Source organism: Rattus norvegicus, chromosome 16, assembly GCF_036323735.1.
Source record: "Rattus norvegicus strain BN/NHsdMcwi chromosome 16, GRCr8, whole genome shotgun sequence".
In the NCBI taxonomy this organism is placed as follows: domain Eukaryota; kingdom Metazoa; phylum Chordata; class Mammalia; order Rodentia; family Muridae; genus Rattus; species Rattus norvegicus.
In genome coordinates this window covers 31285236-31311969 of record NC_086034.1, presented here as the reverse complement: position 1 = coordinate 31311969, position 26734 = coordinate 31285236, and the positions used below count along the sequence as shown (strand labels likewise).

Sequence of the window (26734 nt, the reverse complement as noted above, 5' to 3'; positions counted from 1 at the left end):
CACACACACACATACATAGAGGGAGAGAGAGAGAGAGAGAAAGAGAGAGAGAGAGAAAGAGAGAGAGAAATATATAGAGACAGAAACAGGCAGAGACAGAGACAGACAGAGATTGACAGAGTTGATACAGAGAGATAGAGAGAGAGTCACACACACAGAAAGACAAACAGAGAGATGGAGAGATAAGAATATAGACAAACAATGGCACAGAAAGACGGTGGTATTTTAGCAAAGAAAAGTAATATGATCTGTTAGATTATATGAGTTTTACTGTCACAAAAGTGTCACCTAAGAAAAGAAAAAAAATGTGACATATCTGCAACGTTCTTAAAATAATTAAAGCATCACTGAAAATAAATCACTCTTTCTCTTATAGTTTGAATAGCAAAATTTTAATTTTCTGAATACTTGGTTCCTAAGATAATAATGAAAGTTATCTTAAAAATTCTGAGATTCAAGACAGAAAGGAGCTCTTGATTAATTGAGGCTTCTGAAGGAAATTATGTAAGATGCTTTGTCGCAATCCTTTAGGCTGTGTTTAAATAATTATTAGGCAAGCTAAAACAAATTTGAATTCAGAGCCAAGTATGTTATTTTTATTCTCTTTTAATTAACTAGCTTTTAATTTGAAAACTAATGGCATTCATTGAGGAATATTTATTAAAATTTTCCTGGAGGAGGGTAATATGAGGTATGAAACATTTTCTTCTTAGGTGGGTATATACTTGGGAAAGTGGACATGACCATTAATGTTTTAGCCAAAGGATCCTGTGTTTAATTACTTAACCCTCCCTTTTTTCTGCCTTGTTTTACTTTATTTTCCTTCATCCATTCTCTTATTTTTTCAATCAATGACTTTGTTTTTATTAGAATTTTGTACACAGTGGGATAAAGTTCTGGATTGTCATAAAATTAGATAAGATATTGCATAGAGGAAAGAATGGTTTGAGAAAATAGTTTCCTTGGATGATTTTTCCTTCAGTCTCTGTTCTACAATTTGTCCCTGTATTTCCTCCCATCAGTATTTTGTTCTCCCTTCTAAGAAGGACCGAAACATCCACATTTTGGTCTTCCTTCTTCTTGAGCTTCAGATGATCTGTCATCCCCAATGTAGGGGAATGCCAGGATGTTGAGGTGGGAGTGGATGGGTGGGAGTGGGGACATCCTCATAGAAGCAGGGGTAGAGGGTGGGGGAATGGGAGAGTGGGAAGAAGGAGATAACATATGAAGTGTAAATACATAAAACATCCAAGAAAAATAAAATTAAAAAAATAAAAATAAAATAAGAGTTTCCTTGGTAAAACACAGAAACAATCCAAGGGATAGTTCAGAGATTAAAGCTTATGGACCACAAACCCTTGGCACTTTATAATTATTTTTCTCATGGTAACCTTTGATGCCACAGAATCCATATTTTCTATTACCCACAGAAAATAACATCTAGTTATCTCAGTCATTCAGTTTTCTCTCAGTCACCATCACCTGAGGAACTATAAAAGAAACACAAATGAAATCAGCTTCGCAACCTCCATCCTCTGCTTTTAAGCCACAGAAAACAGAGTTGGAAGAGAAAGGTCCTTGTTAGTGGTACTGTCATTATTTATCCATGAAGATGGTGTTTCAGACTCGACACAATTTTATGACAAATACATATCCTAGAAAATTCTAAAGGGGGGACTACGGAGATAACACAAATAATTTCTTAAAATATCTTTAAAATAATAGCTCAAATTAAAAACATCAAAGTAGTGCTAAAATTTACTGACAGTTGACTTGAGCATGAAGAGCACTGACTGGAACGGTTCTGGTAAAGGAAGCTGTTACTTATGGCCACAGTGCCCTTGTTATGCAGAACAGTGGCTCCTGATGGACTGTAGCAGTATCCCACAGTATCATAGTAGATCATGCATCCTTCTTTTAGATGTATAGGAGTTACCAAATGGAGTAGACAATCACCAAAGTTAAAAAAAAGAGTGAAATTAAGAAATAAGTTTTAATTAAGGCGTCTTCTAACATAAGCTTTTTTCTTGGCATTGCTATGATCTGAGACAATTGATTTCACACTTTAATAATCTCTTTAAGGTCAATTTCAGAATGGCCCACAAATGTTCCACTGCTCAACTTCTGTGTCCAGTGAATATAATCTTACATGCTGTAAGAAAAAATATCACATAAAGTGACAAAATAAGAAATGTCTTGGGAGGCAAGTATATCTTGGATTGTCAGGGTCAGTGATAAAAGCTATCATATCAGTTCTTATCAAGCACTCAGAGGGAGTTTGACACGGACATAATAGGAAAAAAGTTACATTAAGATGAGACAGAGAAAAATTTCGTCCTAAACATTGGACTATACAAAGTTACATGAGCTAGAGGAAGCAATTGTCATATTGTCACCGGAGAACCCTGAGATGATGACTCTGCTCACACTTGGATTTCAGCTGTGAAATACTCTCAGATGTTATCTCCTGTAACTGTGGAGCCAAACTTACATTACTGCAAATAAAATGATTTTGTGAGTTTTCCCACCACCAGAGACCAAAAATGCATTCTCAAGAGTTCTAAGTCCTACTTTTGGGAGTGTGATCTCAGTTAAGGCAAGTGAAGAATATGATTGGACAAATTGCACAGATGTCAAAATGATATGGGTACTCCTGAGCGTGCTATGCTTACAGCCAATTTGTGTACAATTCCAGGCTGAGATTGCAGTGACACCTTACTGCTCAGATGATTTCTCCTGGCTTGTGTGGAGAGGCTCCATTGAGGAGGTTACACACATTTTTAATCTAGAAGAAAGTGACCTCTTCTTCTAGCAGCTTCATTATCACTAAATCCAGAACTAGGATACATGACAAAAGCATGAAGGGAGTAAATATGAGGTTCAGGGGTATACAGAAGTCAAAGAAATTCAGCTGAATATAATTTTGGTTAAATGGGAAGATAATCATATGAATAAAGATTTTATAACCGAGCTAATGGTATGCACAAATATAAGTTGCAAGCTGGCTACCTATGCCCCTGTATTAGATGCCCCTGTATGAGGGATAACTGTGCGATGTTTGCTTGAGGAGTCAGAATATGCTATGTAGAAAAAATGCAATAGCATTTGAACCTCAGAGATGAACAGTTAGTTTGTTCAGCTAAGTCCCTGGTAGAATCCCTTTTTTTCTTCTTTTTTTTTCCTGAGCCTAGAAGCACTACACTCTACACATTTGTCCACATACAAAGTCTTACCTCTATGAATTCAATGATGTCCTTGTTCTGTTATATTTAATTTAAAAAATGAAGTGTTTACTTATAGGTGAGTGAAAAACTCCTATGAAATTTGCTTTGTAGTTTAGATGAAATTAATACCCATTGGTAGGTAAGAAATTATTGCAACAGTTGGTAATAAAACATGGATTAAATAGTATTTAAAAGGCTTTCTGATAACATTTGAGCTGTGGTACCAATGAGTAGGATATCGTTAAGGCAGATGTGCCTTAGCACTTCCTGCACTGAAGCAAGGCCACATCATAGAATATCTAACTGTTTCTTCAGGGCATATAATAAATACCATCCAGTGGTGATAAAATATTATGGGGGAAATTGTCCTGCTCTGTTTAATCATATTAATTATTTTCAAGCTTGAGATATACTGCAGGTTTTATGTTCTTTATCCTTTGTACCACGGCATATATCAATAGAAATAAAAATGTGGTAGCTTCTCCAGTTTGCATCTGTTGAAGGTTCCATTTTCAATGAAGTAGCAAGAAAGGAGAAATAAATAATTATGACTTCTGTGAAGATACTACATGAAAGCAAAGCCATGTTTTTCTGCTCTGAACTTTGTCTGGCCTTTAATGACTGTTTTCTTAAATAAAATGCAGCAATTACCCAGTGCCTGCTTCTGCTAAAGCTGTCAGATCTGTTTCTTGAAAAGCAGCTAAAATATGTTCTTCTGTGTGTAAATATGAAAAAAATCAAAAGGATTTTTTACAATCAAGATACAGTTTGAAGTGTAAAATATGCTGTGAATGTTCCAATGGTATGCCTTTTTTACGTCTTTTGGAAATATAATACTGTTAATCAATTTCTTTGAGGTAAAGCTTTTTGTTGTGTTGTTTTTATTTTTGATTATCACATTGCATATCTGTCAACACTGTTTCAATTTCAGATACCCTCTTCTACTTGTAGAATCTCCTTTGTTGCTAAAAGTCACAGGTTTGTTGTTGTCAGGAGATGATAACTTGCTCACTACTGTCACTGCAGGATTATTTCAACATCAACTGTGAATGCAGTTAGTGTTTGAAGAAATCACTTTGCTAGGGAACGTTCACTATTTCAAGAAAACTGAGACGTTCATAATGTGTGTTTTAATACAAAAATTTAGACTTAGTGAAAAGTCTCATAGACTGAGATCTGATGCCCATATAAACATCAATCAAAATGAAAATGAGATAATTTTCTTAAGTTATTAAACATGCTTGCCCTACTATGAATCAAATAGAATATTTATCTTAAATTTTAAGTTTAGTTAGGAAGGCATTTTCTCTATACAATAGATGCTGATAATAGATTTTAAAAAAAAATAATTAATTTCATTTTATGCAATGGTTTACATGTATGGCCCTCTCTCTCTCTCTCTCTCTCTCTCTCTCTCTCTCTCTCTCTCTCTGTGTGTGTGTGTGTGTGTGTGTGTGTGTGTGTGTATTCTATTCTAATAGAATAGGAGTTAAAAAGTTGTAAGCCAGTTGTATGGATGGTGGGAACCAAACTCTGATCCTCTGTAAGAGCACTATATGTTCTCAAGTACAGAGGCATCTCACCAACACCAATGGAGGATGGTTTTAAAGTAGAATTTGAATATATTTTAAGCTCATCTTCACATTTCCTAAGGTAAAACTGATTTTTTATCAATACATCTTAGCGTGAGAGTAAATTACATGACATTTAAATTTTATATTAATATCTATGATAGGAATATTATAAATAGTAAATGACAAAGCAAAACATTTTATTTCAAACTTTTATTCATGAACATTAAAACCTTTAAAATACCTAACCTTGAATATTTCTCTCTCTCTGTAGTCTTATTATTTGTACATACCAAAATAATACAAGATTACACACACACACATACACACACACAAACACATACACACACACGTGTGTGTGTGTGTGTGTGTATATATATATATATATATATATATATATATATGAGAGGGAGACAAAGACATAGTGAGACAGAGACACAGATTATACAGAAACATAGAGACAGAGAGAGACTTCCTTTAAATTTTAAAGATGTAATTATTATAATTATAATTTCCATTGTAATAATAATCATTTAGTAATTTCTGAAAGGACTAGAACTTTGTGCATGGTGATTAATTAAATGTTTGTCATACATATAATCATAATATTTCCACATATGATCTTCTGGAAATATATGTGTGTCCTGCCGCAGTCCATAATGGTTTCTCATAAATTTTGTCAACTTGATAAAGTGTACATATGTGTATGAAGACAGAATCTCAGTAAAGGGAATGCTAACCTCAGACTAGCCTGTGAACCCAGGCATTTTGAGTATTTTGTTGTAGGCAGGACAACACTCCTGTGGGTGGTGCCTTCTCTGGACAGACAGGCATTGACTACATAAGCCAGCCAAACAAGCCAGAGTTGCAATACAATGAACAGTGTTATTTTTAATTTCTCTAGAAGAATAAATCCTAACAAACACACACACACACACACACACACACACACGTATTTTACTTACTTATCATGTATCTGCTGTGTTATAACAACTTTATTAGTTTTTTTTTCAAAAAGTAACTTTGCTAAAATTATTGTTTATACCAGTGTTCAAATTACTGACACAAAATACAGAGGTCATGCAAATGGTAGCTTCCATAGTTGCATGAAGTTTCATATAAGTATATCCAACTTTTACATAATTTTGTCATACCCTGTTTCACAATACATCGCACCATATAATGCTATCTGTCCCCTTACTAGACCTTTGACATAAAGTCATGAAGAGAGCCATGCTTTCGAAAGACATATAGCAGTCAAAAGGGAGTATGTTTTGTGATAAGTGTTTTCACTTAAACAATTTCTCTTCCTTTTGGCAGATTATAAATATACATATTATCATGAAAATAAAATGTTAGATGTATGTATTGAATGGGCAAGCAATACGTCAAGCTGCTCTTTCTTTAGAATTCACAGAAGAAAATATTCAAATGAATATTGACTTACCAGATTGTTACTGTCCCTTCTACAGTGGACTAAGAGTAATATAGTGTTACTACGTTGAGAAATATGAAAATATACCTTTGAAATAATTAATTACAAATGTTTTTTCTTTTAATGTTGGCATCTAATATAAACCCAGCATTTGTATTTGTATGTCTTCAGAACTGAGAATTCCCAAGTACTGAAATCTGACTCAAGAAAGTAGGTCTTAGAAAATATTTTTTTTCATTTGCTCTATCATGCATTACATTCTCTTGTAATATTTTACTGCATTGACACTGTTACAAATTGTTATGTGTTTCCTTGATCTCTTTCTTTCTCTTATCAAAACCATTCCTTTTTATTGTGAACATATTTTATCTACCCATGTTTACTAGCTACCATTCCATGACTAACACTAGCCACCATCAGATGACTTATGTTTCTAACTGAAACACTTCCAGCAATTTCTAGACCCTTTCAATTTTGTCCTCACCCCTTAAAGCTATATTTGTTTTACTTGGAAACCCTGTCAAATTCTAAAATGACACTGCATGGGAAGCATGTACTATTGTGTTTCTTGAGTAGTATTGTGTAAGTAATCATATTAAAACTTATAGCTTCTTGGACTGTTTAAGATGGAAAGAACCATGAGAATTAATGAATCCCAGGATTTTATAAGTGAACAAACTAAGTCCCACGAAAGTTTCTGGAACTGGTCTCAAATGACTAAGGATGTAATCATATATGAAGCAAATCAATTTGAAATGAGATTTTTTTCAGTGTTAATCATCTTGAAAACATCCTCTTTCTGAAATTTATGTAAATCTTAAAATACCAATTTGTTGGTTCAAAGTACATTGTAAAATGCATATCACTCTTAGCTAAACAGAAAGCTAGGCAGACTGCGATTGAGTGTACAGAAGCAGCAATGAGAACCAGCACGGTTAGTAGACAAAGAAGATGATCATTGTGCTGTCATAGGAGGATCTTCCTGGTGACTTATACTAACCAAGCATTGGAGAACCGAGAAGACTGAGGTGAACATGAGAATTGATGCTATTTCACCTAACAAGTTTCTCTCTCCACCGGGTGTCCAGCTGCATGTGACAGGACTTCTTGTACTGTAACTCCCCATGCTAATTTGATTTTGCAGCATATAGGCACTGGCATTGTTTAAGAACCCACTTAGTGTTTTCTGTAGTGAGAGTTAGAAAAGAAATTGCTAGAGGAAAAGACTTGTGATATCACATATTAACACTGAACACTTTATTTCCCTGGGTGCATAAACACATCCCTGCTCCTCTGGGAAAGAGATGTGCTTATGGAGAGACTTCCATGAGAAAGCAAATCAAATTTTAACCTCAAATTTCAAACACTTGGTTGAAAATTGCTTCCTTTAGCTGTAGACATCTCAGAGTTGGGGTTGGGAAAATACTTTTACATTTTTCAGAGTTTTACCCATCCTGACTTTGGTATTTCACAGAGCCCCTTCTGATAGGAACACTGTAAAAGCTGAGTACTAGTAAGGTGGCTCTGTGACTTGTGCTATCCACAGGTCTGAAGGCCAGAGTTTGAATCCAGAAGCCACATTGTAACAAAGAAAACTGATATATAGTAATTGTCCCTTAAGCTCTATATGTGGAAATGGGACAGTGGGTCATACACTTAAGCATGCACACACACACACACACACACACACACACACACACACACACACACACACAATTAGCAGATACTATTTAAAAATAACATCAACTTTATATTTACCTTCTGACATTAAAGGTCTTTTCTGTAGCTTGAGTATTGAGTCTAATATGTCTCCTAATGATTCCTCCAGATTGAATGCTTCACTTGTCGTTGCTATAGCTATTGTTGCCAGGAAACCATCCTGATTGCAGGAGTCAGCTTACTATTCTCAAACATGTCAACTTTTCCCTGTTGGACTTTCCAATGACTCCCATGACTTCAATTCTTTCTCAAAAATATAATGTTCTTTTTAAACAAGGCCTTCATGTATAATTAAAACTAAACAACAAAAGATAAACTCCACTCATATGTAATTGCATTTATATTTTTATATTACCTAAAATACCGATGTTAAGGCCTAGAAACGTTGAGTTATTGCAGCATCATCTCAATTCAGTTTCCTATTTCCATAGAAAACACTGTAAATCGCCTTAATAGTGATAACTGTTTCTGATGCTGAACAATGCAGAATTACAAAATTTTAGAAGTATATGAAAGAATTCTGAGAGGATTGTGAATGGTGCACTGAGCTTAGTGCCTGTTGTACAAGTATAAGTACCTATTTTTTTTTCTGGCTGCCAGCACATATGATATCAAGATGTGTTTCCATGCACCTGTATTTCCATCACTTAATGCTATAGACAGGAGGGCCTCCGTGGTTTGGTGTCTAGGTACTCTATAACCATAATGCTAGGATATAGGTTCCGGTAGAAATTCTGTCTCAAAGACTATAAGAAGAAACATTACCTTAATGCCAACTTCTAACTTCCAGGTGAACACACACAAAGATATTCACAGTTGAGCAGACATATAGACATATACACCCATAGAGGCATACATCTTTATATACCTATAAAGCTCACAAACACACAGGCATGCATCTTCACAGATAAATACATACATACAGACAGACTTGCACCTTCATGGTTAAACACACACACACACACACACACACACACACACACACACACACGTATCTTCACAGGTGAGCAATCAAATACCCACACAATACACACAGAGAAGCATGTATCTTCAGAAGTGCACAAACATACTCACAGAAGGAGAGATCAGCACCTTCACAGGTAAACACATACACACATATTCACCTTCACACATGCACACACACACACACACACAAATGCACACACACAAACACCCAAACACACATACACACACAAACAGACACACAAACACACATACACAGAGAGAGAGAGAGAAAGAGAAAGAGAGAGAGAGAGAGAGATTCATAGAGAGACTTAGAGAAGGCAAAATTATATTCCATGTTGTATAGTTCTACTACAGACTTGAAAAAGTGAAGCACTTCATAACACTAAAGACGTACTGTACAGAGTCTCCAATCTAGTCACCATGCAAACTGTACTTGGTGCCTATAATATTTAAGCCTTACTCAACTTTTGTCATTGATAAGGATTAGAACAGTGTGGTAGGGTTTCCAGACATTATTTTAGTTCCTGTCAGGAGCTCTATTACATTATTTTGTCAGAAATAGTGTGGTTTCTGGTAAATTCTGCAGCAAATAAGGTAATAATGTTGTCATTAAGTATAATTTATTTATCAGAAATTAATTTATTGTTGAATATGCCAATCTGTATGAGAAAGATTTATGGCAAGTAGGGGAAATAAGGAGGAAATGGAGGGGTAAAGATGTAGAAGAAGAAAGGAAATTAATGGAGAAGGGAGAGAGATGAGGAGGGGAGTAGACATGGCAGATATATAGGTAGAAGATAGACAGATAGACAGATGATTGATAGACAGATGATAGATAAATAGACATACAGATAGATAGATGATAGACAGACATACAGATGAGAGATGATAGACAGACAGATAAGAGATGATAGATGGATGATAGTTAGCTTTTACTGCTTAAGTTTCAGATATAAAACTTAATCTCTTCTCCTCTCATGGAACTATTCAGCTTGGTACCACACTTTGCAAGTGTGAGTTTTACAGAATAAAACTTTCAGAGAATAAACTTACTAAAATATATAAGATTATGAAAAAGAGTTCATGATTCTTCCCAGCATTTTGGCGTTTGTCATGCAGACATTGGATTATTCTCTGCGCAGAAAATCACAATGAACAAATATTGACTTCCTCTGAATTCTAAGTGTCTTTGTATAGATTCCCTATCACCTTTTCTCTTATTTCTTAGTCTTGCTCTGTTTCTGTGTAAATGAGAGGAATTGAGCAGTGTAACCAACAAGAGGAAAGAATCAGTGTGATGATTTTTAAAAAGAGAATGGATTTCCCAAGTTGCTTTAGATCAAAGACTAATGAACCCACTTTAAGGCACTTCCCAGCAATCAAATCGGGTTGTTGTCAATAAACCTACTAATTTGGCTCTTTAAACACTGGTAGATGCTATAAATTTCTGGGACTTTACAGCTGTTTCTTTTAAAAGTAAGCTCTACCCTTTTTGGTAACCATTAAATCAGGTGTCCCTCCCCCCTTTCTCCAATCCTAAGGGAATAAATACAAGAGCAAGCTTGAAGAAGGTTCCAGAAACTGTAATGCTGTACTTCTAGCAAGTGTTGCTTCTAGGACATAAAACTCTTATCCCATGCTTATAAATTAATAAATAACCATAAGAAAATATAAACTACACTCTCTGTGACTATGACTAACTCAAAACGTCCAAGAAGTACACTCTTGCTTTTTTTTTGAAGAACTTCAGAGGTCTGAGAAAAACAGGTATAGTCCTGTGAGCTCTGTGGCGGGGGTCTGGTTGGTTAATATTTTTGTTCTTTCTCTGGGGTTGTAAGCCCCTTTAGCTCCTCCAGTCCTTCCCCTAACTCCTCCTTTGGGGTCCCCATGCTCAGTCCAATGGCTGGCTGCAAGCATCTGCATCTGTATTTATCAGACTCTGGCAGAGCCTCTCAGGAGACCTCCAGATCATGCTCTTGTTAGCAAGCATTGCTTGGCATCAGCAAGGGTCTGAGTTTGGAGGCTGCATATGAGATGAATCCCCAGGTGGGCCAGGCTCTAGATGGTCTTGTCAGTCATCAGTGGGAGGAGAAGTCCTTCGTTCTGTGAAGACTTGATGCCTCAGCATAGGGGGATGCTAGGGCAGTGAGGCAGGAATGGGTGGGTGGGTAGGGGAGCACCCTTGTGGAGGCAGGGGGGAGGGGATGGAATGGGGGTTTTCAGAGGGGAAACCAGGAAGGAGGATAACATTTGAAATGTAAATAAACAAAATAACTAATAAAAAAACAGATCAAGAAGAGCCAGCAATGTGCATACATTAGTGCATTCTAGATGAGATTATTGCTCCTGACAAGGTGGTTTTCTATAAATGCAATTTTAAAAATCAAATTCACTAAATATGATTTCTTTCTTTCTTTTTTTTTCTTTCCTTTTTTCTCTTTTGCTGACAGTATGAAAGAAGTAGGAGGAAGCCATAAGCAATGGAGAGGTCTCCCGTCATCTACCTGTAAGCAGTGCCCTATAGCCTATGCCAGCCCGGTCTGTGGTTCCGATGGGCATTCTTACTCTTCACAGGTGAGGACAGCTCTACTTACATAAAGAAATAAATCAGGCCTGTCGATCCATGTTGTGGTTTGAATATGAAGTGTCTGCAGAGGCTCATGATCCTTATCTGTTGTTACTGCTCTAGAAGGTTCTCAAGTCTTAGGAGATAGAGCCACCCGAAGGAATTGGGAATGTGATTAGAGATTTTATGTACCCTTCCTCCCTGAGGGTATACCTAAGGTAAACTGCTGTCTCAATGTGTTGACATGTCCCTCCACCTCCCCTCTACATCAATCACCCCATGATTTACTGGCCTACTTCTCTTCATGAATTCCTCCCAAAGCAAATCTAGCTTGAAGTTTTATCAGATGTTTGGACACAGCCACACAATTACTGTAACTAATACAGTAATTAAATTAATTTATTCAGCCATCTCCCTACATGGTTCTTTTGTAATTTCTTTATTTACTTTCAAGTAACATTAATAATCTCACTGGTTAGGAATATAATTTGAATGACATTTATTTCTCCTACATGAAAATTATAGAAACATGAAATACTAGTGTGGTTATTAGCCTAAGCCTTTATATCTAAAAGCCAATGTTTCCTTCATTCTTTTCTGTGGCTAAATTCAGAAAAAGAATAAGTAGTACTTATTGTCATAACGGCAATAACAACTATAGTTTGTCACAAGCCTTAGCCTTATAAATAATCTTGTGCCGTGTCGCCTCTGTCATCTTATTTAAGTTTCCAAGAACACTTTGGAAGCACTGAGGTTCAGGAGGTAACAGTGATAAGGTTCTACACTTTTGATTATCATTAAGGCCAGATTTGGTAGCATTTATATTAATGTCCCTGGTTTTCTTCTATATTATTCCTACATCCTAGTCACTATGGTAGACCATTAAAAGAGTCAAAAGTGTTAAAGAACTTAGCTTACATGGGAAGTTGAGGTGTGTTTTTCTATTATGGAGGAAAGGGTTTATGACCTCATAATTGATTTAGGCAATAAAGTTAGGTAGTGCATATATAACTGTCATTGGGTCCTAAGAAGTCTCGTGGAGAAACTGCCATGTGTTTGTCTGCTGAAGTTTTAAGGTGGGATAAAGGTAGGCTTTATTGATATTATTGGGTTCAGTGTATCTGGGTTCCTCTTAATATGATTTAGATTTCAGTGAATTGATTATGATATAGAGTCTGTATTTGACAATATTATGTAGAAGGTCATGGATAAAACCTAAGTGATTTATTAAAAACTCCATGATAATAGTAGGTAAATCACTATTATAACTTATGGAGGTACAGTGAATGGTACACATGTAAACATCCAAGCTGATAAAGACACATGGGAAGTAAACTTGAATCCTAAGTTTAATAATATTGATAGTTGAGTCATTTGAGTCAGCAGAAAATAGTGGATTTCAGCCGGCTAGCATAAATCCAACATTATATGTAGATAGGAGTATGCTTGCATCCAGGGAATCTTTGTCCATAACAAGGGCTATAGGAAGGCCATTACCTCATTCAAAAGATTTAAATTATAATGGTCTTATAGATGATCTGCCTTTAAGTAAGTTAGTTTCATAAGAAAACAGGTTACCATCAAGTTATTTCCACACATTTGAAGTTATATTGGAAGCCTTACTTGATAATATTTTAGTTATAAAGTAATTAAAAGCCATTCATTAAATGTTGTTTTTGCTTATTCTCTTTATAGTCCAGAACTTGCTATGAAATGTTGGCTTGCTAATACAGTGGTTTGGGTAGACTATAGTGTCAGTAAAATAAAACTAAAAACAATTTACATTTTTTTCTTTTTTCCTTTTATTGTAAATAGTTGTTCTCGTGGAATACATTCTGATTGCATTTTCCCTCCCCATTTTAATAGATATTTTAAAATTGTATTTGCATGAATATCAATTTCAGAGGATACTGGCATTTTATGTGAAAATATAAAATAATGAATTTTAAATGAATTTGGTCTTTAATTATCCTAAACCACTATCTTTCTGTGAATTGTAAGGGATATAATTATATATTGAGTGGCATTCTACCTCTGAACCATCCAGTGTTGAGTATTTGCACTGTGAACAGTGAGGCTGAGCTGCATAAAACATTAAAGAACTGAAATTCTTTAAGAACTAATGCTAAAGTGTTCTAGTGACTCACTCTAACAAATGAGTGATTGAAATGCAGAATTACTTTTATGAAGAAAAACATGAAACCTTGGGCTATCTACATACTATCTGAAGATAAAATAATTCAGAGGGAATGGCATGGTGTTTGTTCAGTTAATTAATATTCTAACATCTTCTAAGTAAAGGATGAAAATGGGTGAAGGTAGGAATATTGGGTCTTAGGCCAGCATCTCCAATCATAGACATGATAAGCAGAGAGTGAGTACTACTGCGTTAGAGCTTGAAGAACTTTCATGTGCGCACACCCTAGTCCTGTCACTTCGAAGTTTCCTTTGCAGATTATGTAAATAGTTTCCCTGTGTTGTTTATTGTGGTCATTTTAGCAAATAGAAATGGGATTGCAATGATGTTTCTATCACAAACTCTTGGGAGTAGCATGTCATTACACTGGGGCCAAGTTCTGGTGCCTGGATGGGATAGAAGAGTAGGTTTCACAAGGAATCGGATTGTAGATTTTAGGCAAATTATATAATCATGCCGTGATTCAAGACTGTATGACATGTTTGAACTAGAAAGAGTTCTTAGAGGTGAAGTGCACTGGTTGTTTGTTTAGAGGACCTGGGTTTAATTTCTGCCATCCATATAGGGAGTTACAAACTTATGTAGCTCCCTTAAATCAAATTCCAGGGTATCTGAACCCTTTTCTAGTCCCCATCGTCCCAGTGGTGCACAGACATACACTCAGATTAAACACATATAGACATCAAAATAAAGCACAAATTATAAAAGTGATCATTTTGATTAATTACAATCTAATCATATTAACTGTAAGACCGGAGTTCAAACACTGAATAACGTCCTCCACAAAAAGTTTTAAAGTTGCACAAAATAAAATAAAATAAAATAAAAACCTGAAGGGACAGATAAGAGCAATTCAAATGTAGATTTATTTGAAAAATATTTGGAGCATATGTGATTTTCATAAAGCATATTACCAGACTGTTTCCTCCTTTTTGTTATCAAGAGAAGTAATTGACCTTTGCAGAAGTGTATTTAATCTTTTCTTTTTGAATATAAAGCTAATGCATTCTGAATTCATTAAAATTTAGTAATGCCAGAAGAAATCAAAATATCACTCCATCCAAACTTGACTGAGAGGTAATCTTTTTTGAAATTGACAGAAAAGATGAAGGTTTCTTCTTTACTCCAGGCAAAGTCTAATGTGATTTTTTTTTATTCTCTATCTTTGTAAACTAGGACTTATTCTCCAATACAACTTCCTTGTTAGGCCATGGATGTTAAATCCATCAGTTTATATAAACAGTGCTCTGCATTTGCTGTGAGAATAGATCAATAAACTATATTGATGATTTAGAACTGAGCAGGACATCAATAAAACGAATCCTATGGGGACAACTTGGATGTCTGTAAGCTCTGTTCTATTATATGTAGAATTATCATACTTGAAAGTTGAAGTAAACAGGGGTGAATTTCTTAAGAATAGACATTGCAGTTAAAAGTGTGTGTGTGTGTGTGTGTGTGTGTGTGTGTGTGCCTGTAGAAAGAAACTAGAAACTTTATCTATTTCATCCTTCAACACTGAACTTCTGCTACAGAAATGCAGCAGAAATTGGCAAGTATGAGGCACAGTGAACGCACATGGGCTAACCAGGTGCATTTTGGGTATAGATATAAATGAGAAACATAATGGAATACATTCATACTGTTACCTTTGGATGTTTATGTTTATAAGTATATACATATGCATATATAGGTGTGTGTGTATTAGTGTGTGAACACATATGTATATTCATATGTTATATGTGTATGTAGTATAGGTATAGGTATATATAAGCACTAAGATTAAAGATCCATTTTACTCTTTGTTGCCATGTGATGATATTCTCCTGAAGTAACAATATTAAAATTGTATATTTTATGCTTTCTTTGCTCTGTCTTCGCTTCAATGAGACATGCTGCACCTTTTAATTCTTAGTAAATCTAGTTAGTGGACACAGACTCTGAAACATAGAAAATTTGTGCTACCTAACAATAAGAAGTGATAAACAAATGTGTTGGTACTTAATTTTATCTTCTTCCCGGAGTATATTTTGTTTAAGTTGAGACTGTTTTATGTTGAGAACAAATGTCAGAAAGGTATATGTGCTATTTCTTTTTGAACTGTTTTTGTTCAGTCTCAGCCTGACTTAAGATTTACATAGACAATCAAACAAACAAAAAAATACACAAGAAAATCAATGAAGAAGCACAAAAGTATGAGAAGGACAGGTAAGACAAATAAGACTTGAGTGGGAGGAAAAGGCAGAAAAGGCAGGGCAACTAGGACATGTGAACATATAAAATCATTCTATTGTCTTAAAAGGAGTTCAGTAGAACATAGAGGACACTGATTTATCAGAACATGTTTTGTAAGATAACTGCTTATATTTGCAAGAAATTCTAATTGTAAAAATATTTTCTTCAAGTTATATTGATTTTTGTATCTAACACACCCTATGTTTCACTGTGAGGGACTTAAATTTTTTCAATTGAAATGGAGCAAAATAAATAAATAAATAAATAAATAAAATGATAGATAGATAAAAAAATAAATTGAATGTGGCTGAGATCCAAATACCTTATAGAGTTCATCCAAACTGTGTTAGTATTATCTCATATACATTTATGTATTTAGATAGTAGGTGGTTGGAATAATAATGGAATAAGTTTAAGACATTTTGCCATTGATTAATAAAAGCCTTCTATTTTCACTAGTAGGTTAAAATATTTAACGTAAATTTCAGGTACTACATCTAGTAGTGTTTTATGGATCTCTCAGTTTTATATCTCTCTAATTATCTTCTATTTACATGCATAGATTAAATACCTGCTTTTATATTTTTTTATTCATGTCTTTTTTGTTGTCATTGTTGCCCTGTCTCTCAGGCTAAGCCTTACAGTCCAGTATTGCTTACACATTCATATTTAAATCACAATTAGGAGAAAACTGTTGAGTAATTTTTATCATTTTATATCTTTAGTTATTTCAAGTTTATGTAATAAGGGGAAATATCAAAAAATTCATAGAGTAGAATTATATTAAATTGGTATTCAGTAGCCATCATAGAGTAATGATATAGTTTATATAAAAGTTTTTCAGTGTATTGAAGACCATAATAGCAACCACAGTGTCTCTTGAATAATAAAACCATTGTTTCTAATATAAATGGTTTGTGTAACAAAATCTCATAACATTTTATAAGTCACCAACTTTTTTCACAAAATTTTAGCACCTTGGTATAGCTTATACATCCTTCAGATTATTATAGTCACAATAGTAGTACTTGAGTTGTTAGGAATAGAAATTATACTTGAGATATTGTTAAGTTCCACCTAGTGTGGAAATGTCTCCTTCTGGTTGCTATTGGATCACATGTAGAACTTCTCCAGCACCATGTCTGCCTGGATGCTGCCATGCTTCCTTCCATGATAATAACAGACTGAACCTCTGAAAATATATGCCAAGAAGATCATGTTCATAGAGACTCTATATCCTATCAAGTTGACAATCAAGACTCGTCAACACTTTCCATTTTCTATTTGTGCCCAAAGCTGACCCTGTGGTTCAGCTCTCTACATACTAATCCTGCCTGGATAGAGCTGGTGTCCCATGAGTGATGACACACCTAAAATCACAGGTGATCACAACTACTGATCTAATACCTGGCCCAAGTAGTACCCTCCTGGAGCCCACAGAACACAGGAACCTCAGAGCAGCAGGGGACAGGATCATTCCAGTTTCCATCTGTACCCTGGAATTGACCCTGAGCCATAGCTCTACTTACCCAAATCCTGACCAGAGAGAGCTGGTCTCCCAGGAATACTAACACACCTCAAATCACAGGCTCACAGGCTCTCAGGAGTCACAAGCTACAGTTAGAGACTTCAAAAGCAGCTAACATCAGAGATAACCAAATAGTAGGAGGCAAGCACAGGAACATAAGTAACAGAAACAAACATTATCTGACATCGGAACCCACTTCTCCCAATACAGCAAGTCCTGGATACAAAATCAAACTAGAAAGCAAGATTCAGATTTAAAATCACATCCCATGATGATGATAGAGGTCTTTAAGAAGGACATAAGTAACTCACGTAAAGAAATACAGGATAACACAGGCAAACAAGTAGAAACCCTTAAAGAGGAAACACAAAAATCCCTTAAAGAAATACAGGAAAATACAACCATACAGGTGAAGTAATTGAGCAAAACTATCCATGATCTAAAAATGGAAGTAGAAATAATAAAGAAATCACAAAGGAGACAAGATTGGAGATAGAAAACCTAGGGAAAAGATCAGGAGTCCTAGATGCAAGCATCACCAACACAATAGAAAAGATAGAGGAGAAAATCTCAGCTATAGAAAATATTGGCACAACAGTCAAAGAAAATGCAAAAAGTTCCTAACTCAAAATATTCAAGAAATCCAGAACACAATGAAAAGACCAAATCTAAGAGTAGATGAGAGTGAAGGTACCCAACTCAAATTGCCAGTAAAATTCTTCAACGAAATTATAGAAAACAACTTTCCAATGCTCAAAAAGAGATGGTCATAAACATACAAAAAGCCTAGATAACACCAAACAGATGGGACCAGAAATGTCTCTTGTTACATATTAATTAAAACACCAAATGCACAGAACAAAAAAATTGAAAGCAATAAAACATAAAGATCAAATACCATATAAAGGGAGACCCATCACAATTACACTACACTTCTCAACAGAGACTCGAAGAGCCTGAAGATCATGGGCAAAAGCCATAAAGATCCTAGGAGAACAAAAATGCCAGCACAGGATACAATAGACAGAAAAAGTCTCAAATACCATAGAGGGAGAAACCAAGATATTCCATGACAAAACCAAATTTAAACAATACATTTCCACAAGTCCAGCCTTACAGAGGATAATAGATCAGAAATGCCAACAAAAGGATGGATGACATTAAGGACAATCATTGATCCTTAATATCTCTCAACATCAATAGACACAATTCCCTAATAAGATAGACTAACAGGCTGGAAACATAAGCAGGACCCAGTGTGTTGCTGCCTACAGAAAACACAACTCAGTGACAAAGACAGTAAAAAGCAAAAGTAAAAGGCAAAGAAACAAATTTGTTGCTAAATGGCCCCAAGAAACAAGCTAGAGTAGACAGTCTAATATCCAATAAAATAGAATTTCAACCAAAAGTTACCAAAAAAGATGGGAAAGTACACTACATACTAATCAAAGGAAAAATCTACAAAGAGGAGCTCTCAATTCTGAACATCTATGCCCCAAATGCAAGGGAACCCACATTTGTAAAAGGAACATTACCTAAGCTCAAAGCACACATGCAATTTCACACAATAGTAGGAGACTTTAATACCCCACTCTCAACAATGGACAGATCATGAAAACAGAACCTAAACAGAAACATTGTGAAACTAACAGGAGTTATGAACCAAATGTACTTAACAGACATCCGTAGAACATTTCACTCTGAAGCAAAAGAATATACCTTCTTCTTACCATCTCATAATACCTTCTGCAAAATCGACTATATTATTGGACACAAAACAAGCCACAGACAATACAAGAAGATTGAAATAATCTCATGCATCCTATCACATCATCACAGACTAAGACTGATCTTTAGCAACAAGAAAAACAAAAGAAAGCTCACAGGTACAGAAAGCCAAATCTACTCAATAACTTGGTCAAGGAAACATTAAAGAAAGAAATGAAAGACTTTTTAGATTTTAACAAAAATGAAGACACAAAATTCCCAAATTTCTGAGACGCAATGAAAGCATTGCTGGAGAAAAACTCATAGTGCTGGAGGCTTCCATAAAGAAACAGGAGAGATCATAAACTAGCAGCTTAACAGTACATCTGGAAGCTCTTGACCAAAAGGAAGCAAATACACCCAAGAGAACTGCAGGAAATAATCAACTCAGGACTGAAATCAACCAAGTAGAACCAAGAGTCAACAAAACCATGACTTGGTTCTCAGATAATATCAACAAGATATATAAACCCTTAGCCAAACAAATCAAAGGGCACCGAGACAGTATCCAAATTAACAAAATCAGAAATGAAAATGGGACATAAGAGAAGCCAGAGAAATTCCAAAAATCAAGAGAAGCCTATACAAAACAAAACAGGAAAATCTAGGTGAAATGGAGACTTTTCTAGAAGACAGTAGGTACCAAGTTAAATCAAGAATAGATAGTGTCTGGACCTAAGGAAATAGAAACAGATTTTAAAAGTCTCCCAATCAAAAAAAGCCCAGAACCAGATAGTTTTGGGGCAGAATTCTATTAGAACATCAAAGAAAACCTAACACCAACACTTCTGAAACTATTTCATAAAATAGAAACAAAAGAAACACTACATAATACATAATATGAAGCCATAGTTACAATGATACCTAAATCATACAAAGTACCTAATGAAGAAAGAGAACTTCAGACCAATTTCCCTCATGAATATCAATGCAAAAATACTCAATAAAGTTCTGGCAAAATGAATCCAAGAACACATCAAAACGATCATCCATCATGATCAAGTAAGCTTGATCCCAGGGATGCAGGGATGGTTCAAGATATTTAAATCCACTAATGTAATCTGCTATATAAAAAACTCAAAGAAAAATCCCATAGGATCATCTCATTAGATGCTGAAAAAGCCTTTGACAAAATAGAAATCGATCCCTACATGATAAAGTGTGGGAGAGATGAGGAATTCAAGTTCCACCTAAATATGCTAAAATATACAACAAGCCAATAGCCAACATCGAATTAAATGGAGAGAAATTTGAAGCAATTCCGTTAAAATGAGGGACAAGTTAAGGCTGCCAGGTCTCCTATTTATTCAATGTAGTACCCAAAATTCTACCCATAGATAGCAATTAGGCAGCAAAAGGAGGTCAAAGGGAAACAAATGGGAAAGGTGGAAGCCTAGATATCACCATTTGCAAATTATATATATTATACAAACTTGACACAAAACAATCTATGCAATAACACCTAGAGCTGAAAAAAACATCTTTAGAAAAGTGGGTAGATGTAAAATTAACTTTTAAAAAACCAGTAGCTGTTCTTTACACAAAGGATAATCAGACTGAGAAAGAAATTAGAAAAGTGACACCCTTCACAATAGTCACAAATAATATAAAATATCTTGTTGTGACTGTAGCAAAGAAAGTGAAAGATCCATATGACAAGAATTTCAAGAGTCTGAAGAAAGAAATCAAAGAAAGCCTCAGAACATGGAAAGATCTATGCTCATGGCTTGACAGGATTATGGTAAAATGGTCATCCTACAGAAAGCAATCTACAGATTCAATGCAATCCACATCAAAATTTCAGTTCCATTTTTTATAGAGGTAGAAAGCACATTCCTCAAATTAATTTTGGAATAACAAAAACCCAAGAAAAAACTTACTTTTAAAAATAAAGGTACATCTTGGAGAATTATCCCTGCCCTCAAGCTGTACAATAGAGCAATAGTGATAAATCTGCATACTTTTTGTACTGAGTCAGGCTGGTAGAACAATGGAAAAGAAGTGAAGATCCAGAAATGAACCTATACAGCTTTGGTCCCTTGATCTTTGACAGAGGAGCAAAAAGGATCCAGTGGAAAAAAAGACAGCATTTTCAACAAGTGATGTTGCTTCAACTGGCAGATAGCATATAGAATAATGCAAATTGACCCATTCTTATCTCCTACAAACTCAAGTCTAAATGGACTAAGAATCTAATAGAAGAGAAAGTGAGAAAGAACCTAGAACACATTGGCATAGGGGAAGATTTCCTGAACAGATAATCAATGGGTTATATTTTACCAGGCTACTATATCCAACAAAACTTTCAATTAACATAGATGGAGAAACCAAGAAATTCCATGACAAAACCAAATTGACCCAATATCTTTATACAAATCCAACCGTCCAACACAGGAGGGAAACTACCCCATAGAAAAAGCAAGAAAATAATCTCCTTGCAACTAAACAAAAAGAAGAGAGACACACAAATATAATTCTGCCTATAAGTACAAAAATAACAGGAAGCAACAATCACTATTCCTTAATATCTCTCAACCTAAATGGATGCATTGCTCAATAAAAAGACATAGACTAACAGACTGGATATATAAAACAGACCCAGCATTTTGCTGCATATAGGAAACACACCTCGCAGATAAAGACAAACACGACCTCAGTGTAAAAGGACGGAAAACAAATTTCCAAGCAAACGGTCAAAGAAACATGCTGGAGTAGTCATTCTACATTGAATACAATTGACTTTCAATAAAAAGTCATCAAAAAAGATAAACAGGGACACTTCATATTCATCAAAGGAAAAATCGATCAAGATGAAATCTCAATTCTAAATATCTATGTTACAAATATAAGTGCAACTACATTCATAAAAGAAACCTTACTAAAGCTCAAAAGACACATTGTACCTCACAAAATAACAGTAGGAGATTTCCTGCAGGAAATGGACAATTTCCTAGACAGATACCAGGAACCGAAGTTAAATCAGGAACAGATAAACCAGCTAAACAGCCCCATAACTCCTAAGGAAATAGAAGCAGTCATTAAACATCTCCCAACCAAAAACAGCGCAGGTCCAGACAGGTTTAGTGCAGAATTCTATCAGACCTTCATAGAAGACCTCATACCAATATTATCCAAACTATTCCACAAAATTGAAACAGATGAAGCACTACCGAATTCCTTCTATGAAGGCACAATTACTCTTATACCTAAACCACACAAAGACCCAACAAAGAAAGAGAACTTCAGGCCAATTTCCCTTATGAATATCGACGCAAAAATACTCAATAAAATTCTGGCAAACTGAATCCAAGAGCACATCAAAACAATCATCCACCATGATCAAGTAGGCTTCATCCCAGGCATGCAGGGATGGTTTAATATACGAAAAACTATCAACGTGATCCATTATATAAACAACTGAAAGAACAAAACCACATGATCATTTCATTAGATGCTGAGAAAGCATTTGACAAAATTCAACACCCCTTCATGATAAAAGTCCTGGAAAGAATAAGAATTCAAGGCCCATACCTAAACATAGTAAAAGCCATATACAGCAAACTAGTTGCTAACATTAAACTAAATGGAGAGAAACTTGAAGCAATCCCACTAAATTCAGGGACTAGATTTTAGGCTGCCCACTCTCTCCCTACTTATTCACTATAGTTCTTAAAGTTCTAGCCAGAGCAATCAGACAACAAAGGAGGTCAAGGGGATACACATCAGAAAAGAAGAAGTCAAAATATCACTATTTGCAGATGATATGATAGTATATTTAAGTGATCCCAAAAGTTCCACCAAAGAACTACTAAAGCTGATAATCAACTTCAGCAAAGTGGCTGGGTATAAAATTAACTCAAATAAATCAGTAGCCTTCCTCTACACAAAAGAGAAACAAGCCGAGAAAGAAATTAGGGAAACGACACCCTTCATAATAGACCCAAATAATATAAAGTACCTCAGTGTGACTTTAACCAAGCAAGTAAAAGATCTGTACGATAAGAACTTCAAGACTCTGAAGAAAGAAATTGAAGAAGACCTCAGAAGATGGAAAGATCTACCATGCTCATGGATTGGCAGGATTAATATAGTAAAAATGGCCACTCTACCAAAAGCGATCTACAGATTCAATGCAATCCCCATCAAAATACCAATTCAATTCTTCAAAGAGTTAGACAGAACAATTTGCAAATTCATCTGGAATAACAAAAAACCAAGGATAGCTAAAACTATCCTCCACAATAAAAGGACTTCAGGGGGAATCACTATCCCTGAACTCAAGCAGGATTACAGAGCAATAGTGATAAAAACTGCATGGTATTGGTACAAAGACAGACAGATAGACCAATGGAACAGAATTGAAGACCCAGAAATGAACCCAGACACCTACGGGTGATTTTTGACAAAGTAGCCAAACCATTAAATGGAAAAAAGATATCATTTTCAGGAAATGGTGCTGGTTCAACTGGAGGTCAACATGTAGAAGAATGCAGATTGATCCATGCTTATCACCCTGTACAAAGCTTAAGTCCAAGTGGATCAAGGACCTCCACGTCAAACCAGATACACTCAAGCTAATAGAAGAAAAACTAGGGCAGCATCTCGAACACAAGGTCCCTGGAAAAAATTTCCTGAACAAAACACCAATGGCTTATGCTCTAAGATCAAGAATCGACAAATGGGATCTCATAAAACTGCAAAGCTTCTGTAAGGCAAAGGATGCTGTGGTTAGGACAAAACGGCCACCAACAGATTGGGAAAAGATCTTTACCAATCCTACAACAGATAGAGTGCTTATATCCAAAATATACAAAGAACACAAGAAGTTAGACCGCAGGGAGACAAATAACCCTATTGAAAAATGGGGTTCAGAGCTAAAAAAGAATTCACAGCTGAGGAATGCCGAATGGCTGAGAAACACCTAAAGAAATGTTCAACATCTTTAGTCATAAGGGAAATGCAAATCAAAACAACCCTGAGATTTCACCTCACACCAGTGAGAATGGCTAAGATCAAAAACTCAGGTGACAGCAGATGCTGGCGAGGATGTGGAGAAAGAGGAACACTCCTCCATTGTTGGTGGGATTGCAGACTGGTACAACCATTCTGGAAATCAGTCTGGAGGTTCCTCAGAGAATTGGACATTGAACTGCCTGAGGATCCAGCTATACCTCTCTTGGGCATATACCCAAAAGATGCCCCAACATATAACAAAGACACATGATCCACTATGTTCATAGCAGCCTTATTTATAATAGCCAGAAGCTGGAAAGAACCCAGATGCCCTTCAACAGAAGAATGGATACAGAAAATGTGGTACATCCACACAATTGAATATTACTCACCTATCAAAAACAATGACTTTATGAAATTCGTAGGCAAATATCATCCTGAGCGAGGTAACCCAATCACAGAAAAACACACATGGTATGCACTCATTGATAAGTGGCTATTAGTCCAAATGCTTGAATTACCATAGATGCCTCGAACAAATGAAACTCAAGACGGATGATCAAAATGTGAATGCTTCACTCCTTCTCTAAAAGGGGAATAAGAATACCCTTGGCAGGGAATAGAGAGGCAAAGATCAAAACAGAGACAGAAGGAACACCCATTCAGAGCCTGCCCTACATGTGGCCCATATACAGCCACCCCTATTAGACAAGATGGATGAAACAAAGAAATGCAGGCAGACAGGAGCCGGATGTAGATCTCTCCTGAGAGACACAGTCAGAATACAGCAAATACAGAGGCGAATGCCAGCAGCAAACCACTGAACTGAGAACAGGACCCGTGTCGAAGGAATCAGAGAAAGAACTGGAAAGCTTGAAGGGGCTCGAGACCCCATATGAACAACAATGCCAAGCAACCAGAGCTTTCAGGGACTAAGCCACTACCTAAAGACTATATATGGACTGACCCTGGACTCTGACCTCGTAGGTAGCATTGAATATCCTAGTAAGAGCACCAGTGTAAGGTGAAGCCCTGGGTCCTGCTAAAACTGAACCCCCAGTGAACGTGATTGTTGGGGGGAGGGCGGCAATGGGGGGAGGGTGGGGAGGGGAACACCCATTAAGAAGGGGAGGGGGGAGGAGGATGTTTGCCCGGAAACCGGGAAAGGGAATAACACTCGAAATGTAAATAAGAAATACTCGAGTTAATATAAAAAAAAAAAAAACAGTAGGAGATTTCAACACTGTACTCTGGTCAAAGGACATATCATGGAAACAGAAATTAAACAGAGACAGAGAGAAACTAAGAGAAGTTATGAACCAAATGGATTTAACAGATATTTATAGAGCACTCCACCCTAAAACAAAAAGATATACCTCCTTCTCAGCACCTCATGGTATCTTCTCCAAAAGTGACCATATAATCAGTCAGAAAAGAGGCCTTAACAGATACAGGAAGATAGAAATAATCCCCTATATCCTATCAGATCACCATGGATTAAGGCTGGTCTTCAGTAATGACAGAAAGGCTACATATACATGAAAGTTGAACAATGCTCTACTCAATGAAAATTTGTCAAGGCAGAAAAAAAGAAAGAAATTAAAGACCTCTTAGAATTTAATGAAAGTGAAGATACAACATATCCAAATTTATGAGACACAATAAAAGATGGGCTAAGAGGAAAATTCATAGCTCTGAGTGCCTGCAAAAAGAAACAAAAGAGAACATACACCAGCAGCTTGACAGCACACCTAACAGCTCTAGAACAAAAAGAAACAACACACCCAAGAGGAGTAAAATGCAGGAAATAATCAAACTTAGGGCTGAAATCAACCAAGTAGAAAAAAAGGGACTATATAAAGAATCAACCATACCTGGAGCTGGTTCTCTGAGAAAATCAACAAGACACATAAATGTAGCCAGACTAACCAGAGTGCACAGAGAGTGTTTCCAAATAAATAAAATCAGAAATGAAAAGGGAGACATAACAACAGAATCTGAGGAAATTAAAAAAATATCATCAGATCCTAGTACAAAAGCCTACATTCAACAAAATCTTGAAAATCTGGAAGAAATGGGCAATTTCCTAGACAAATACCAAGTACCAAAGTTAAATCAGGAACAGATAAACCACCTAAACTACCCCATAACTCCTAAGAATTAGAAGCAGTCATTAAAAGTCTCCCAACCAAGAAGAGCCCAGGTCCAGATGGGTTTAGTGCAGAATTCTATCAGACCTTCATAGAAGACCTCATACCAATATTGACCCAACTATTCTACAAAATAGAAAAAGACGGAGTACTTCCAAATTCCTTCTATGAAGCCGTAATTAGTCTTATACCTATACCACACAAAGAACCAACAAAGAAAGAGAAATTCAGACCAATTTCCCTTATTAATGTCAATGCAAAAATGCTCAATAAAATTCTTGCAAATCGAATCCAAGAACACATAAACTGGTTCATCCATCATGATCAAGTAGGCTTCATCCCAGGGATTCAGGGATGGTACAATATTCAGAAATCCATCAATGTAATCCACTATATAAACAAAGATTAAAAACCACAGGATCA

The 26734-nt window shown here is 35.8% G+C and overlaps 1 protein-coding gene across 5 annotated transcripts in view; it reads left to right on the top strand.

The window, feature by feature from the left end:
- The window catches only part of Spock3 (SPARC/osteonectin, cwcv and kazal like domains proteoglycan 3), a 432583-nt gene that overhangs the window by 270311 nt on the left and 135538 nt on the right, over positions 1 to 26734 (top strand). For 4 of the 5 annotated variants that reach the window (XM_017600103.3, XM_063275407.1, XM_017600105.3 and 1 more), the window contains 1 exon segment: positions 11366 to 11489. In XM_017600103.3, coding sequence (XP_017455592.1) covers positions 11366 to 11489 — 124 coding nt within the window. 5 annotated transcript variants of the gene reach the window in all.